The sequence below is a fragment of the Vidua chalybeata genome, chromosome 3 (genome assembly GCF_026979565.1).
Source record: "Vidua chalybeata isolate OUT-0048 chromosome 3, bVidCha1 merged haplotype, whole genome shotgun sequence".
In the NCBI taxonomy this organism is placed as follows: domain Eukaryota; kingdom Metazoa; phylum Chordata; class Aves; order Passeriformes; family Viduidae; genus Vidua; species Vidua chalybeata.
In genome coordinates, this window is record NC_071532.1 from 106763940 (window position 1) to 106782374 (window position 18435).

General features: G+C 44.1%; 1 protein-coding gene across 2 annotated transcripts in view; it reads left to right on the plus strand.

Moving 5' to 3' along the window:
- EVA1A (eva-1 homolog A, regulator of programmed cell death) overlaps positions 1 to 17624 on the plus strand; it is a 201737-nt gene extending 184113 nt beyond the window's left edge. The window contains exons 6-8 of one of the 2 annotated variants that reach the window (XM_053939778.1): positions 4935 to 5099; positions 8810 to 9001; positions 16157 to 17624. In XM_053939778.1, the coding sequence (XP_053795753.1) occupies positions 4935 to 5099; positions 8810 to 9001; positions 16157 to 16527 (728 nt within the window). In that variant the 3' untranslated portion in view covers positions 16528 to 17624. The remainder of the gene's footprint in view (positions 1 to 4934; positions 5100 to 8809; positions 9002 to 16156) is intronic. The other variant, XM_053939779.1, reaches the window with a different exon arrangement.
- The last annotated feature ends 811 nt before the right edge of the window (positions 17625 to 18435 follow it).

Genomic DNA, 18435 nt, shown 5'->3' on the forward strand with positions numbered 1-18435 from the left:
AAACTCTGTCCCTGAGCCAATTCCCCATCCATAAAATATGGGGCCTATAGCCTCAACTGTTTGGATTAGGGGAATAATATATGTGCTTAAATTGAAACACTCAGCAACGCTGGAAAATAATTACACAGAAAGAGCAGTATTCTTCTGAAAATAGTATATTGTGGCAATTGGTTGAACCCCCAGGACTGGAGTGTTTAAAACTAGAGAGATCAACATAGGAAACACAGCAAATTATCTCATTATGGTCTTTTTTGTACATGAAGAGGGCCTACAAGAAACCTGAGGAGAAACATGGATGTGTAATGACAAGCCAAGGAGGAATGGCTTTAAACTGAAAAAGAATAGGTTTAGATTGGGTATTAGGAAGAAATTCTTGACTGTGAGGGTGGTGAGGCCCTGGCAGAGGTTGCCCAGCGATGCTGTGGCATTGTCCAAGGCCAGGCTGGATGGGGCTTGGAGCAACCTGGTGTGGTGGAAGGTGTCCCTGCCCAGGGCAGGGGAGTTGGAACAAGGTAGTCTTGTTCCAACCCAAAACAGTCTGAGATTATCTTCCCTTAAAGAACAGTGGTAAAGTATTGACTGGCCTTTTCCATCTCTTAGCACTGCAATTCGGAATGTTGCTGCTTGTAGACACAGTAACTTTTTCTTTTCATCAGCTCTGGATTTTCTGGCCACACAAGAAACTGCTTGTGTGAAAATTCCAGCAGAAGGCGTCTCCACTGAGTACAAATAAGGATACTGTCAGCAGCACCAGCATGTGCCTTTTCACACTGTCCTGCTGGCTGCTCCCACTGACTCTGATGGATCTGCTCTGCCCCTGAGAGCACACTCTGGTTTTGATTTTCCTTCACCCCTGTTTCTGCAGTGGGGGGAGGCTGCCAGGCAGTTCAGGAGAGGTTTCATTGTGAGATTGGTGCCATTAATTCATTGCAAATGGGTAATGCAGCTCTTGGGATGGGAACTGGTATAAATTATTGCTAGCACGATGTTGATTCGGACAGATGAGCAGTGGGAGCTGGGATTGCTTTTAAAGCAGACACAGAGGGATTATGTAAAGACTTGAAAGCCTGTAATGGAAGAGGAATGAACTTGCTGATCCAAAAGCTCCCTTGCAGATTTATAACCTAGAACCAACTTCTGCAGGTACCTTCACGGAGTGTCACAGAGATGGTGACACTTTGTCTCCAGATCAAGTCCTGGCTGACATGGAATCCATGTGATGTTTGAGTTGAACTCCAGGGTGAGTGGCTGAGCAAGGCTTGCCATCTGAAAAGTTACACCTCTGCCTGTGCTTCTCAGATGCACAGCTCAAGTTGCTGTAGAATTTTATCATTTGGATAAATGCCCACATCTCAATGCTGACTGCTGCCCCCTGAGAGACTGAGAGTCCCTAGAGGCCCCCAGAGCAATTAATCTCCTCTCTTTTGGATGATCCAAGCTCATTTCTCATGTGCATTTTTAAGTGCAGGGTTCCTGACTACGAGGTGCTTGAACAGTTTGATTGAAGCTATTTCTTCCCCTCTTGATCCATCACTCATTCTGCTGACTGAATTGCTTTAACTTCTCTGCTCGATTGCATAGGGCAGGATAAGTGCCAACCCTTCCCTGCCAGGATTTCTGTGCTTAATACTGAGATACGACTAAAATCCTTGGTACTTTTTTTCTAGTGGTTTTAATAATAAATAACTTTCCTTGACACTTTGCTTCAACTCATGCCATGCTTTGTGTCAGATGCACTCCTCTCTGGAGAATTTAAGGAGGGCATTTCAAAGGAACCAGATGTTTAATCTTTCTTGTGGAATTGGCTGCCACATAGGAGCTAACTGGAAATTGTGAGGTATTTTACACTTGAGAAATGCTTTCCATTTCACAGTCTTTCTAAATCAAAAGAAAGCTGTGTATCGGCTGAGCATCATATAAACTAGAAAAAGAGCAGACTTGTTGCATGCCATCTCTCTGTGTACTCTTTGCAAAGATGGGCCTTTCCTGGCAAAATGTACTCAAGATGTTTATGGAGTCCACAGAGAAAAATGATCCCTTGGAAATGGAAAAGTCCAAGTTTGTGTGCTGTAGACATCCTGTGCTGCTCTAAGTTGCTTCCACAGTTTTAAAGGGTTCTAGTTGCTGACGTGAAGAAAAACACCTCTTGGAATTTTTGAAAGTATCAAAGTGTGTGCTAGTCACAGATGTTAAGCATGTGCCTGCTTTTGGGAATCTCACAGCCACCTCTGTTTTAAGGCACCAAATGACTACCTGATAGTGTTCTTATGTCCTCAGCCATCCCAAACAGGTAACAGCACAGCCCTACTCCATAAGATGCTGTGACAATAATACTCTCTATCAATGCTTCTCCTTGAATACTTCTCCATCTCTACTCTTCCTTGGGATTCTGTTGACCAGTTGCTGACTGATTTAGCAATGTTTTGCCTTACCTGACTCCTCCCCTGGTCCTGTAGGTAGCATTCAAGTGGTGGTGGTACAGATGCCAAGATGGAAAAGCCATATCTCAGTTCTCTGGGTGTGCATAGGAACACCCAGAGATGATGGTGTTTCTTTCCCCTACTTCACTCAAATGTTTAAGTAGGGTAGTGTTGGGTAGTGTCACTTTTTCTATGGAAGATGCAGGTTCATCCAGTCTGTCTTGTGCCCTGGAGATGGTCATGAATGCTGAGAGGTAAAGGAGATGTTTATGAAGAAGAGTAAGTCTGAAACATGAAAGCTTTTTCTTCATTTTCTTCACTGGATACCTATCAACAGGTTACTGGGATGCAGTTTGGGTGAAAAGTGTATAAAGGAAAATGTCCTATGTCTTTTAAATACTTATCAGGTCCTCAGTCCGAGAGACAGCAATAGGACTCTTTGTTTTTGCAGGGTGCTGAGCTCTATGTGTCCTTTTGGGTGCCTCAAATTTTGCACCCAGAACTGCAGTTCTCCCTGGCTGTGGTTTGCAGGATAGTCTCTGTTCTACCCACCCCCACTCCAGACTTTCTGATATTTCCCTGGCACAGGTATCCCCCTCATTCCTGTCTGGTTCCTACTAGGAGATGTGTTTTTTTGCTGCCTTCCAACTGATGCCAATTCAGTTTTCACTAGAAACCTCTGTGCCAGCTCTTTGATATTCAGAAGCTGAGGGGTTTTCTGTCTGTTTCCTGACCTAGCATGCCTCTTCTAATAATGCAAGAACTTCAGTGCTGATGTCTTGGCAGCCTAATACAGGAGGTCAGTCTGTAAATCTAGTTACAATTTTCTTTGCCTCAGCAAAGACAGTAAGTCAAACATAATGTAAACAAAGTGGCTGGATCACTTCACCCACCAGTAATTTGGTGGATGATGCAGGCAAATTTAATGGGTGCGATTAAATCTCCTGTTCCAGTCTGGCAGCTGATTAGCTGCAGGGGGCAGGCAGGAATTTCCTTTCTGATCCAGAGCTGCCCTCTTTCCAAGTTCTCCTTCAAGCTTCTGCCAAACATCTCAAAGTGCTTTGCATTTTTAATTGTGCTTCTTCATGCCCCTGTGAAGGGTGGAGATGAGAAATAGCATGATCCAAGTGGAGCCCTGGGGAAACTGAGGCACTGGGAGGTGACAGCCTGCTTGGAATGAGAGAAGAAGGTGGTGTTATACTTGGAGAAAGGGGAAATGGGCATCCCAGAAATCTTCTCTTGAAGCTCATCTGGGTCTACCGAACTTGTGCCTAGTGCTCAACAGACTGTGTCTTAAGCACACTTGATTGTCTGCTAGGCATTAATGTATAGTCAGTGACAGGCAGAATAAATCTTTCTCCTGTGGAAATTTTAATTTATTTTTGTTTTTCATCACTCAATTCCTCTACTTTCTGAAGAGAATGACCCATATACATATTTCTTTTCTTTGTATGGAGAAGCACTTTGCTCTGAAATAGCCTCAGGTGTTGGCTGTGGCTGAGGAAGAGAACTGGTTCAGCTCCATAGGAGACTCCATTCTTTGTCCCTACAGGGGAAATTAGTGAATTCACTGTGTGGATTCACCTTCAATGGGTGTACACTGAGGTAGTTACACCAGCTTTGATTTCTTTACCTGGTTGTACAGATGAAGAACTGGCCTTATAAGGAGGAGAAAACACTCCTGTTATTAGGGCTTTGGTCCAAAGAAGAGACCAGAGATGTCAAAAAAATCTGTCACATATTAACCCATCATTTCACCTCCATATTGCTCATGCTGTGGCTGACAAAAGACAGAGCAGTAGGGATTAGCTGAGTCTTAATGTTCCTCAGGATGGTGGGAATGAAGAATGGGCATTTCCCATTTTACAGCCTAAAACTCAATGGGAAACAGTGGATTTTGGATCTCACAGGGTGGGGAGGGTTTATTATAGCAGGAACTTATTTTTGTGATGGATTATTTAAGCTTTATGATTTCACATGAGCAGCATCCTCTAGAGTTTGGTTTTGTGAATCTGGAGTGGATAGAAACTTCTGATGTTCAGTCTTGAGCCAGCAGCTTGATGGCTGAGAGAAGCAGGATTTCAGGCATAGCTATAGTTCCCATGGCTGTAGGGCATCCTGTCCAGACTGCTGTCATAGTAGGAACAGAGAGCTCTAACTGGAGTGCTCTGAAGCCTAGAGCTGAGGCCAAAGCCTGGTTTACTAAGCTCTATTTCAGTTTCTGAGATGAGTGTCTAAATAGAACGTCTGAATCTGATCCTTAGCCTAGTCTCAAGGCTTAATTGTAAATAAACAGTATCTTATTCACTTTATGGTTTCCAGCATTCTCTCGTTGAATGTCTCTGTGCTGCTGTTTGGAGAGTGTTCACGATAGTGGCAAATGAGTGTCTGTTTGGGCTGCACATGGTAGAATTAACTATCAGCTGAGCCCGTAGCGTGATGTGACAATTCTCATTCTGACCAGCTGAAATAACTCACTCTAACAACTGTGCTCTTCTTGCTCCTCTCTTTCAGTTCCCAAGAAGCTTCTGCATGAAACTCAGGCAAGGCCAACCAATCAACAAGGGTATCAGAAGCCACATTTTCCACTGCAGCCAAGAGTGTTTGATCCCAATGTTATAGGGGACGGCGTGTTTCTTTCGGATTTCTCTCCTTCCAACATAGAGCGAGCTCTCCCAGGTACCTGTGACCATTGTGATGTTGGCCCAGACCTAACAGTGTTGTGGTAACTGTTCCTTTCCATCTCCTCTTTTCTGGCTTTCTGTATTGCTTCTAAATCCCATCCAAGTCACGGTCAGAAAGGGCTGTGGCAGCTTCAAGATATGACTTTAGTGACAGGCTAAAGTGAACTGAGAAACTGTTCAAGAAACACTGAGTTTTTGGAATAGCAGTCATGGCCATGCATGTCCAAAATCATCACAGAAATACTTTCCAGACCTGTCTAGTGGCAAAGAAAAAAAAAACAGGGCAGACACAGTAGAACTGCCTCACGGGACAGAGAAGTTTTCAACTGAGCTTTGAAATACAAGGCTATTTTCATAAAATGCAAAGAGAAGAGATATGAATGAAGTCAGATCTTAGATAGGTGAGTAGGAGGAAGGGGTGGTGTATGAATAAAGGAAAAGCACAGGTGAGCACGTGTTGGGTTCCTCAGTGGTTTTGCATTGTTTCCCAATATGCAGGAGATGGTTTACAACACTACTGAAAATCCCAGTCTCTGCTCCCAGAGATTCAGCTTGAGGGTGGGTATGGGTAGAGCTTGTCTCTGTCTACACTCCTGGCAAAGTTAATCCACAGCTTGGATAGTAAATTCACAAATAAGAACTCGCAATAACAGGTTTGTCAGTTTGGACGCCTTACTGAAAAACTGTCAAGGAAAAGAGTTTTAAGTTAGCCCTAAATAAATATTGTGATCGTGGAGAGTCTTTTAAGCAAGGAAAAATATCCGGAACTGATTTCCACTCATCTAAACATTTTACTTCTCTGAATGACACCTTTTGTTTAGTTTTCACATTGTTTATTCAATCACTTTCAAAATATGCACCACTTTTCAAACAAAGATGTCATTTTGAAATTAAAACCTAGAAGAATGTTTCAAAAATAACAAAATACTTGAAAATTTCTGTACTCTCCCTTCCTATTTTATTTCTTTTGTTAAAACTATTTGCTAACATCAGTCTGATATCATGAATAACCTCTCCTGCGCTTATACTGTGGTGTTGGGCAAATTTACTGCTGGCTGAAAGAATTTTGTTCAGCTTTGGTGTAAACTCACAGAGTTTGGTGTGAACTCACCGTTCAAGTGACTGGCAACAGCTAAGAAAGAGTGGTGAGGAGAAAACCAGTAGTAGTGAGCTGATTAGGCATTGAAAAGTCTTCAAAGCTAGCAAGGAGGAAAGGGAATATCTTTTTGTATGATTCTGAAAGGAATGGCAGATCAGGGAACCACATGGTGTAGCCACACGTGGCCCTTGTGAAATCACGTGTGTTTGTTTTTTCCAGTCCTGCGTAAGTCCAGTCATTTTCTGTCTTCCGTGTCTGTGCTTGTACAATCCTGCCAATGATAAAACCAGTTCTGTGGTTTTGTCATGCTCTTTGCTGGAGTTTAGTGTATGCAGGCCAGTATTAATTTAAAAACATGTTTGATTGCATCTTTTCATTTGACAAGTTAAAAGTTAAAAGAAAAAAAAAAAGGGATTCTTCTTACATCTCACATCTCTAGAGGAGTTACCCCTTACTCTGCCTCCTGAAGACACTGTTGTGGCACATGGTTTACAAGGGCTGTCCACACCCAACAGAGATGGTGTCCCTCTGACATAGGAAATATGTATGAGATTATTTCCTGGTAGTGCCCTTCATTTTCCTTGATTGTGAAGGGATCTTATATTAGCTAGTTCAGAGCCAGATCTCAGTCAGGATTAAGTTACCCCCATATAAATGTGTCATTTGTGATGACCTGGGGTGTTCACCTCACTTCTAGAAGGGTGGGCATTTCCCCTGCATCCCTTCTTATACCTGCCAACTCTGCATGGATGTCCTCCTGACCCTGAGGTGTCTTAGATGTTTGTGTATGAGCAAATACATCGAGCTTCAAGTGTCTGCTGTGGGGAGGGCTGAATGACTCTCTGCTATCCATCAACTAATCGCAGGATTCTCTTGCTTTAGTTTAGATGCATGGTGCTACTTGAGATGCTCTGAAATATCCGAGTTTTAGGTTTAGTTTTTAGAAGTTAAATATTTACCCTGCATCTGTGGATTTCCTTGGAACAGTGGTAGGGAAAAATTTGAGAACTTGTACAGGCAGATTTACCAGACAGGGAGGATGAAGGAGATATTAGAGGGCATGTTAATCTGAATTTAAAAAAATTCTGAACTAAAAAAAAAAAATTGAAATGTTGCTATTGATTTCCTGCCAAAAATGCCCTTGGACCTTCTGTGTCCCTTTTGCACAAGAGATCTGCAGTAAGCTCTATTCTCCTAAAGCTCTTGGGATATTTTACACTTTAGGATATGACAACCAAGCACTCATGTTTAAACACTTCGCTTGAAGTCCAGTCATTAACACTGTGGTAACCTGGAACATGTGGCTTTCCCAAGGCCATGCAGCTATTCAGTGGCAGAGGTACAGCTGTGCCCACATTCCTTGGGGCTGATCCCTCACAGTGACACCTGGACATCCATCCCTGCTGGTTCTCCTTGAGGCAGATTAGGAGTTGGCATCACTGCACACAGATTCCTGCCCTCAGTCCCTCTCCATCCAGTATTACCTGTTCTCTTTGACACCCCTCACTTTCTGTTACTGCTTCCTTGGGCTGAACTGATTCCTGGCACCCACAGTGGGAAGCTGAATGTGATGTCTCGTGCTGCTGGGTTTGCAGGGAAAGGAGATGGATCAGGCAGCCAAGGAAAAGAGACAATATCACATCATCACTCCTGACAGAATGCCTTTGCTGGCATGGCACTGGTGGCATCATTGGAGATGGAGCTGGCAGTGTCCTGAATTTAATACCTGCAGATAAGTGGAAGCCAGGTGCAAGTCTGTGATTTTACAGTGATACTTGCTTTTGGTCAGAACTAGACACTCAGAGAAGGGAGCCTGAAAATCTATGTTAGCTACAGTTAAAAACTCACAAGGATGATGGAGCTGGATCCTGTGCATTGACTTTTTCTTGTGTTGAAAACAATTACTGTTCTGTGTGTAGTGGGGGTGTCTGCCTGCAGATCAAGGTGTGGGGGCCCTCAACAGCGAGCTGATAAGGTCTGAAAGGGTCTCTTTGAGCCTCCTGGAATTGCCTCCTTAGCTCTAGTCTTCTACAAATAAAATCAAATCATTAACCCATGTTCACTCACCTCTCCAGAGGGGAAATGGTGTCTGGGTGAAACACAATATGAGCAGGCTTCTGAAGGAAGTCATAAACTCAGGTCTGCCCTTCCCCACGAAGGCTGGAGAGAAAGCATGTCTGTTTGCCAGGTGTGGATGGATCGCTACAGCACCACACCAGCAGAAGGCTGTGGGCTCTGCCTGTGTTTTCCAGTCCTCCTTACAAGCTTAGCTGAACCCACTGTTGATAAAGGCTCCTTTGATTTACATAAGAGAAAAGAAACCTGATTATATATTTGCTATAGCATAGGTGGGTGTGTCTAAGTGCTGACATGAAAGAGCAGGAGATGGGGGAAGAGATGATGATGCTTGGATACAGATGGGGTATGTGCTCAGATGAAGCTGCTTGAGAAGGTTTAGTTACCCCCAAAAAGGGGCAAATTTGGGTGACTCCCTGTCGAGCAGCTCCAGATTTCTGAACACAGATGATGACCTGGTGGGGATAAGGCAGGGCAGGGCTGCGTCACCCTCTACATTCCTCATTCCTCATTCCCTTTCTGTGTCAAAGCAGAGAAGAAGAAGGGGAGGTCGGCCACTTTCTATCCTGTAGACAACACCCCCCTCCTGCTCCCTGTGGATGAGACAGAACCGCCGGGGCTCAGCAGCAGCAGCAGCAGCAGCAGCAGCATGGAGCCCGTGGGCGTCGGCACGGAGATGGCCCTGCTCAGCAACATCCTGGCAGCCTATGCCTTCATCACAGGTACTGTACATCTGCTGGCTCACACCTCCCTGTGCTCCTGCGAGCTTTTTGTAGACCCTCCTTTCACAGTCACCTGGGGCTAAATTTGCCTCTCTGAACTGTTTGTGTATTTCATTCTTCTCTCAGTGAATTCTCCCTTGAAAGGCCTGACCCGGGCAGCTCTAGCAGGCAGTGTATAACAGAGTTCATTGTGCACTGCTTTCCACTGGGTCTGCTCTCATCTGGAGTTCAACACAATATAATGTTACATGTGGTATTATTCCTAATGCTTCATTTTCCTGGAGATCAAAGCCTGGCTCATTAGGGAGGCAAGTTTGTTGTCCTGTAATTTGGAAAATAAGCAGCACTCAAATCTTTACACTGCTTAAGAGAATTTGGCTTATCTTCAGTAGAAGTGTGAAGATGAAGTAACTTGAGAGTCTACTTAATTGTATATTTAAATCTACTTTAGAGTAAGATTTCCTTGGATCACAGTTTATCTTTCACCCACGTGTATCTTTCAAGTAACGAGGGAGCAGTCTTCTAAAAAAATTCACTTTAAAAGGTGAAAGCAAAGTGACAGAACCGGGGAATGCCTTTAAACTGAAAGACAGTGGGTTTAGATTAGACATTAGGAAGAAATTCTTTAGTGTGAGGATGGTGAGACACTGGCACAGCTGGCCCAGAGAGGTTGTGGCTGTCCCATTCCTGGAAGTGTTCAAGGCTGTATTAACTAAAACTCCAGTATTTGCAAGCTACTTTTTCATGTCTGCCAGCTAATTCAGTCTTGCTAATTCATTAAGCAGTGTGCATTCTTGGTGCCATGCTCTTGCTCTTGCTGAGATGCCCCCATGCTGCTAATCCAGGTATTTGGATTTGAAGCAGCTAACTTGGGCTTTGCACTTCGGAACCACTGAGTAGTTTAGTGAGAGCATTGCTGCATATTATTTAGTGAAGGATTCTTCTAAAAGGACCATGAAGGGTTATACAAATTTCTGCTCTTCTACACATCCAGAGCTGTCATCAGGATGCATTTTTTCATGACAGCCCTCAGAGTCAGGCAGATTAAATGGAATTAGTAGTGTTCTTCACAGAAGACAGCTGAGTAGGATAGATTTGTTTTCTTGCATGGGTATCTCCAAGGAAAAGTTAAACAAACTTTAAAGGAGTCTTCTGTCTATCCCACTTCTTCCCCCTTACCTACAGCTACCATTTTTTTACATGAGAATACCTACCTTCCCATCCCTACTATAAAACAAAAAGCTGTTAATATTGTGTTCCCCATCTGAACAGTAATGAGCAGAGAAAGTTGTAGGATTAATGGTCCAGGATAGTTGGGACTGTGATTCAGGGCTGCTGACAATGCTCCATGGACTTCTCTTCCACTGACCACAGCAGAGTTCTTTGGCTCTATGTTGTTTTTAGGGCACAAGGTCTTAATTCATCCCCATCACAAGATGTCAGCCTTGGCAAGAGCCTCCAGATTTTACTACAGCACAAACAACTTTAACTGTCCTGTTGTTGTGGGATTTGTCTGTCCTGCCTTGTTGTGGTTTCCTTGTGTAGTGTTCACATCCACTGGATGTCAAATAGGTAAACTCTGACCTCAGAACTTTGGTTTCAAGTGCTGAGTTCAGGACTTTGTTGCTTATGTTTTCCAGTGTATCATGGAACCATAGAATGTTTTGGGTTGGAAGAGCCCTTTAAGATCAGTTGGTTTCCATGTCCCTCACCATGGCTGTTAGATGGGTTTCAGTCTCAGTGACATGTATGACCAGTTTGTTATTTATTATAAAAATATTTGATGACTGACCCGTGGATTGAAACAGCAGATGTCCATCTTTGATGACTGACCCGTGGATTGAAACAGCAGATGTCCATCTTTATCTGCTGCATGTATTTTAGCCTCTGCTTTCAGTGGAAATGATGGATTTGTCATGATTTATTTTGTTATATGTGAGTATGGAGATGTTTTAGCTTATGACTTCAAAGACAAACTGTGTCACAGGGTGCAAATACAATTTACATAAAACTAGAGCACTGCCAAGCCATTCTTCTTCATAGTGCATATTTTGAACAGCAGAGCAGTTGGATTTTTTCTTTAATGGCTGCCTGAGTTTGGGGCCCTGAAGGCAGCTCAGGCCACAGCTGATGTCCATGGAGGGTTCATTATAGTGGCTCAGGAGAGGAAGGGTATTGAGCAGCCAGGGAGGGCTGGTTCTGGGTCACACATCTTCCCACTGTTCCTAACCATAGCTCTGGTGCCAAAGAGAAACTGCAGTGCAAGAACTGCTCTGTTCCATGACACTGAAAATGTCCCTCATGTGTTTTCTGCAGACTGTATGTGCTGCATTCAGGGCTTCCCATGCTGATGAGTTGTCTCAGAATATGAGTTTGCAAAATAAAACTGTAAACAGGCAGGGGCAATATAAAAAAGTGGTTTTTCTCTTGGGGCAGAGGGTGGTAGATACCCTCAGATCCACTGCAGGGAAATTTTGCTGTTTCATAGGTAAACTGCAGGCTTGAAAGGATGATCCTCTCTACTGCCTTTCCTCTCTTCTGGCAGTGGGGTGTTTTTTAGCCTGGGGAGAGCATCCAAAAATAGTGGAATCCCTTCTTTGCTCAATGGTGTTCACATTTTCTTCACAAAATGGCAGTTTTGGGTAGGCAGCTGCAGGTGAAGAGTGTGCAGACTCAAGTCACTCACACATGCAGAGTCTTGCAGTGCACAGAGAAGTGCCAGTATTAGCAAAAGCCTCTGTGCTAATTTCCACCATCTTTTGGACTGATATTCCCATATAAGAGCTGGGAATCTTCCTATGGCCAACTGAATAGTAAAAATCACAGCAGGAAGCAAAAGAGGCTTGATTTGCAGCTATCATGGTTAGATATCAGAGCCATTGAGGTGTCAGTCTCATCCCAGATTCCAGAACCTATTTCTTCAGAAACAGGGAAAAAGTGTGAATAATGTCAATGAGGAATGAAATTAGTAGCTGATCTAACAGAAAGATATTATTTAGAGTTCTGTCTTGCAAAAGACAGAGAGACACTTTTTATTTGAAAACTGATTTTCTTTGTAGAATTAGGTTTTTAAATAGATGCCATCTCTGTCTACAAACCTCAGATCTGTTATTTGTTGTAGACCTGTTCCTGAGTGTTTGGAAAGTCTTCACCAGTCTCAGTGACAGCTGGAACTGTCTTTGCAGTCACAGACTATCAGCAAGACCAGAAACCTCCCTTGTGGTTATATAAATATTAAACATTCAAAATGTATCAGAGCTCTTCCAGTGCCTCCTTTTGGACAGGAGACTTATCCCAGTTTTGTCACTGCATTTAGGATGAAGCAGTTGGAGGGAAACCTCCACAAATTCCTTTTTTATTCTTCTTTCATAAGCAAAGCTTTGCTGCCAAGTTATTAACAAGGGGCTTCCAAAATGCAGCCCAGGGGAGATCATTCCAAGTTTTAGACTGCTTGGCCTGAGCCTTATTAATAAGGGGCTCCTGGAGAGCTTCCTCTGTTCTTCCAGGGGATTTCAGCAGCCTGTGGGGCTGACTGCAAATTCCCTAGAAGATATTGCTCCTACTGTTTCTCTGGCTGTGCTTAATGCTGAACATTTTACTGGGGGCCCTCTGAAATTTTCCTCCCCACTGAAGTTTCAGAATGCATGAAGCCATTACAGGAAGCCAGCAGCATTAATGCCTAGATTGTTTTTTTATTTATTGAAACAATTTATTATAATAGCAATAACAGCCTTGGCCTAGGGCATTTCCTGGGGAATTAATGGCAGTCTGGGCTGATGCTCCCAGCAGATTGTTAGCCCTCAGGAAACAAGCTCCATAATTGCTGCTGGTTTGGTTGGAAAAATAAAATAAAATGTGTTTTTAATTTTTTTGTCCAGTTTGAGTGCCTAGAAAATGGTGGCTTTTGTGGAGAGGATTATGTAGAGCATATATCTTTTGTCTGCATGGACTAATTTTAGGCTTGAATCAGTGACATTTTTATCAATGCTTCCAATCCAGAGAGAGAAATACAAGGAAGGAGAAAGATAGCCCCAGCCAAAGAGATTGGCAGAAACTGGGTTCTGCTGAAAGCTTGGAGATGTCATCTACAGCATTGGAAGAAAAAGCTTCAGTGGTCAAAATCTGTGTTTTAATGAGTGTATACATACATATGCACACAAGAATGCATATCAAAATTGTGCTAACTCCTGATACTCATGTCCATATACTTTTAAAGAACTCTTTTTTCAAGTATAATGAGTGTTTTGAGGAGCTTCACTGTTGGTGTGACGAATCTGGGCCACCTTCAAGCTTTTGGAAGGTGCTGAGCATCCATTTGCTGAAGAAGGTGCCTGGTTTTGGTCTTTACAAGTAGAACATGCAGTGGGTTAGGCTCTCAAAATCACTAATCAGCCATCAAATGCCAAAATCTAGGGTATTGCTGACTTGAATACCTTAAGTGAGAAAAAGCAGAGCCTGTGGTTTTTTAGCTTAAATTGCTCTTTCTGCTGTGAAAAAAAAAAAAAAAAGGAGATGCTCCTATGCTCCTGTGCAAGTGGATTGTATGTACGATAAATGTCAAGACTGCAGCTGAACACAGGGTTACATCTCCGTGAGGAAGTCCAGACTGTGTCTCAGATGTTGACAGAGTAGCTGTAGGAGCTCATAAATGCCACTGGAGCCCAAAAATTCGATTACAGCTCTTGCACTGCATGAAGGGCTGTACGGACGAGCACAAGCGGGAAGAAAAATGGTTGCTTAAGTGGCAATGGAGGTAAAATTGCTCATGAACTGGATACAGTAGCATGGAAAAAGGAATGTGGAGGAGAAAGGAAAGGCAAGACAAGGGCAAAATTGAGGGCAGAGAATCCACATGTGTCTGTGTCTCAGGATACAATCTATGTTTTTTTTATTAGTTGCTCTAAGGGAGCAAGCAGTGGAAGTAATGCAACCAAATCAGCCCATGTGTGTGCAGGATGTGGTGCTCAGGGAAGTGTTCATGGCATCCTCTCAGCCAGGCAGAGCCAAGGCAGACTGCACCCAGTGCCTTCCAGTATAAACACCCCAGTTCTGCTCATTTGCTCACATTCCCATGATCCAGGTGTCCCTGGATCCAGAGCCCTTCTTAGGGCTACCTGCAAAAGGAGCTGGGTGATTACTGTCCTCAGTTGAATTGCACATGGAGGTAAAAGTGTTATCAGGTAGGGATTCCGCTTTTCCTGTTTTTTTTCTTTACTGTTCACACAGGACTGGATGGGCAGCAGCAGCTTTTACATTTTCCTCCTACTGCACAAAGGGGGCTGAAGTTTTGAGTCCTGACCCTTGAATTCAGAGTAGCCATTGCCTTCAATGGAGGCAGGATTTCACTCAGCCAGGCTGCTGCAAGGGCCATTGGCACATTCTCCTTGCCTGCTCTGGTATCTTCTCTTTTACCTTTGGAATTGTGCTGTCTCGCTTTTGTCAAAATATCTTCGTTTAAAGCCTGTGGCTTTGGTTTTACTTGACCTTCAAACTACTGCTGCATTTCATAGAGATGTTTGGTTGGAAGATACCTTACAGACCATCTCAAGACCATCAGTTCTAACCTCCCTGTCATGGGCCCACTGGCACATTCAGTTCAGTGTCCTGCTTGTTCTTTGCATTACAGCTGAGTTTGCAGGAGGCTGGTCCACCTCTTTATTTTTTTTGACTTATCTGCTGCACTTTTCTCATCTTTCTTTGTCCTATCTTCAGCCTGATTTTTCCCCATGTCATCCACATCAACCACTCTTGGATCAGTCTAATGATTTATTAGCCAATTTTCAGACTATCTTGACATCTTCTTCCACCTCGTCTCATCAGTCACCTTTGAGATTCATTTGGGAGAGAAGTGAAGAGTACAAAGGCATTTCATCTCTGTAACTGCTCCATGAGCACCTCCAGGCACTGAACTACATGCTGCTTAGAACAGCACAAGCCAGTGTTTGGGCTCTGACCACAGACTCAAAGAATAATTTAGGTTGGAAGAGGCCTCTGCAGGTCACCAGGTCTAATCCCCTGGTCAGAACATGGCTAACTTCTAATTTAGAGCCAGCTTTGAAATTAGAGTGGGGTCTTGCCCTGTTGCATTTTGACCATCTCCAAATAGTTTCCAGTTCATCTTTGAGAAACTTTGCTTTAGGAGATTGGCTGGAAAGGGCACTTCTAAAAGCACTGTACAGGGAAATGAAGCCTTTTAGGTACAGAGATCTTTCGGGGCTGAATGTCAGGGTCTCGGCTGGCAGAAGCTGCTATGGATCCATCTCTGGGTTCAAGGGAGTAAAACTCATCTTAGGAACTGACTCCATCCTTGATCCTTGAGCTCAAGACACCCAGCAGATACTGCAGAGTAGAGCTGGCCTTGACACTTCTGCTCAGTTCACCCTTACCCATTTAGTGCCCCAATAAACCAGGATGATTCAGCCCAGGGGAATGGCAGTAACAACATTTATCATAATTACATGTCTAAGTAATCCCATGAACAAAAAAAAAAAAAAAAAAAAAAAAAAAAAAAAAAAAGGAGGTGGTACATAAACAAGATGACCTAGTTTGAAAAGCATTGTGGATCCTTTGGAGTCTTGTTATATCACCTCAGAAATGTGGCTGTGCAGGACTCACCCTGCTGGTGCACTGACTCCAGCTATGCCTGTAGAGCACAGGTAGATATTTTGGTGGTCTGGGCAGGGAGCCAGCACTCTTGCTTTAGATAAGCAAATGAAATCTATGAATAAATAATGTGCATTTTTGCCATGCTGCCAAGCCTCCCATTTCAGCTGGGCCACAGCACAGGGCATATAAAGTTTTGTAATCATCCTTTTGCCTGGTGTGAAGGCAGTGGATGCGACAGCAAGATGCACTATCCTGCAGCTGGCTGTCAGCAGCCCCGTGGGAATCAGATTTAATTCTGTGGGCTGCTCCCTTCCCTTCCAGACAACTCCAAAACACAACTGCAGCAAACCTGCATTCTGCATGTGGGCAAATGCCTTGGCAGCGAATTCCTTATTGCCCTGGGGGGATGAGACAGGAGGGCATGGAAGTAAAAGCAGCCACTGGAAACTCGGGCACTCCAGAAACTGTTGTGGTGTGTGCACGGAGGGGCCGTGTGTGTTCTGTTCTTTGAAGGGTTCTTTTCCTCCATCATTTCCTTTCTCCCTGCAGAAAACCCCGAGCGGGCTGCCCTGTATTTCGTGTCCGGAGTGTGCATTGGACTCGTGCTGACCCTGCTGGCCCTGGTGCTCAGGGTGTCCTGCCGGACGGACTGCAAGCGCTCCTCCTCCAAAAAACCTCCTCGGGAGCGGGAGAGCGACAGCGACAGCAGCGACAGCGACGACGACTCGGACACCACGTCGGACCTGTCTGCCCGCAGGCACCGCAGGTTCGAGAGGACTTTGAACATGAACGTGTTCACCTCGGCGGAGGAGCTGGAGCGAGCGCAGCGCCTGGAGGAGCGGGAGCGCATCATCCGCGAGATCTGGATGAACGGCCAGCCCGACATTCCCGGCACCAGGAGCCTCAACCGCTACTACTGAGCCACGGGGGCTCCAGCACTCCTGCCCTGCTCCCCGGGGCTGCCCCACACCTCGGAGGGGAGAGGGAGGGAGCAATACAACACGGGCATCTCCCCTTTTCCCGTCAGGTGTGTGTGCCACCTGGAGCGGTGTGGATGGACAGCCATGAAGTTTTCCCCATCTCTCTCCCTGACATTTTGGTATCACCCCTTTTCCTGGACACTTTCTGGTTTCAAAGAAGTGATTGCCAATTTCATTTCCAGGTAGCAGGCAGGGAGGACACAATGGCAGCTCCCCCATGTGGAATGTGGCATTGGGCACACCATAGTGTGAGTGCTCCTTTCCTGCCTAGACAGGGAGGTTCTCCAGGATTTGGTCTCCATTTAGAATTTTTTGGTTTCCTTTTCCCGAGGACTGTGGGAGAATTGTGAACAAAATGACAACTCTGGAAAGATGATTTGGGGAGGGCGGGGGCGGTGCATCCTGACCGATTATCTTGTGACTTCAGAAGCCATGAGATTAGCCTAATTAAAAGCCAACAGCAAATAGGACTTGTTAAGAACTGGGGGATGGGAGGGAGGGGGATTCTTCCATCGTGAAATCATCTCGGTGCTTGGATGTTTGCCATAGTGTATTCAGTTATTTATGGCTGTCTTTTCATCTTCCTTTTCAATGGGAACATTTAGTTTTTTTACTGACACCTCAGGGATAAAATCCTATTTTTTTTTTTGAGTTTGCTCTCCCTGCTGGCCCCTGTCAAACACAACCCAACCCATCTTCAACAGTGAAATTCTGGTAATATAAGAGATGTGTCAGTCACTAGTGAAAAGTTAACAACCTCAAAGAGGTTGAAAAGGTTTTTCTTTGTGTTTTAAATATATATATATATATATATTTGAAGATGCTGCACAGGAATGTGCCTTATTTTTTTTTTTTTGTTGTTGTTTTGTTGTTGTTATTAAACTACAGTTTTCCTATGGATAGCAATGCACAATGTTTTATATATTTTATTAAAAAAATAAAATTTTAAAAAGTCTGTGTTTACCAGAGGAAAACCAACACAGAAGAAGCCATGTCTGACAACAAAATGGGTAATAAATGCTAAATAAACTCTGGTTTGTTTCAATACAATTGAATTTGCATCCTCACTTTTGGCATAGGTGTTGCTTGAGGGAGATCTTTGGAAGAGTAGCACACCTCTGCAAGCAATCAAGGATAATGTTTTCTGCATGCAGAAAACTGGCAGCACCTCTTTTTTTTTTTTTTTTTTTTGGCTGCAGCACATCTATCAACTTCTGTGGTGCACATGGGCAGGAGAGCTGAGCAGCAAGTTGGTTACTCAAGTGGTCACCTCAACGTGATTTCATGATGTTTTGAGTCTCTTCCCCATACTCACATCATACCTGGGCCAGAAGCAAATGTTAAATGAACTAAAAAAAAAAAGAAAAAAAAGTGTGGAGGAATAGGTGCAATGTTTCAGTACTTCTTCAGTTGTCCCCTGGAGTTTTCAATGGGATCTCACCACCCTCTTCACTCCCCAAGCAGCAGTTCACATCACCCCAGCTGAAGAACTTGGTGTTTCTCACATCTGCACGGCACTGCTGTAGCCTGCATGGCTTTGGGGTCTGCTCCTCTGTTATTTGGGCATGGAAATATTATTTCCAGAATCTTAAGCGTTTGCAAGGAAAATAAAGATCCAAGGCTCTGACTACCCAGAGCTTTTTCCAAGCTTTAAGGAGAGATGGAAATGGGTGGACCTGCCCACAAGATGACTGAGGATGTTATAAGGGATGATGTGCCGTGCCAAACAGCTGCATGGTAGGACAGACCCCTGGCACTTGGGGCCTTCTTGGCACTCTTTGGGGCCACTGGGGCTTGATGAGGAAACCTGCATTGGGAGTGCCCACAAACACTCCTCGTGGCTCTTGC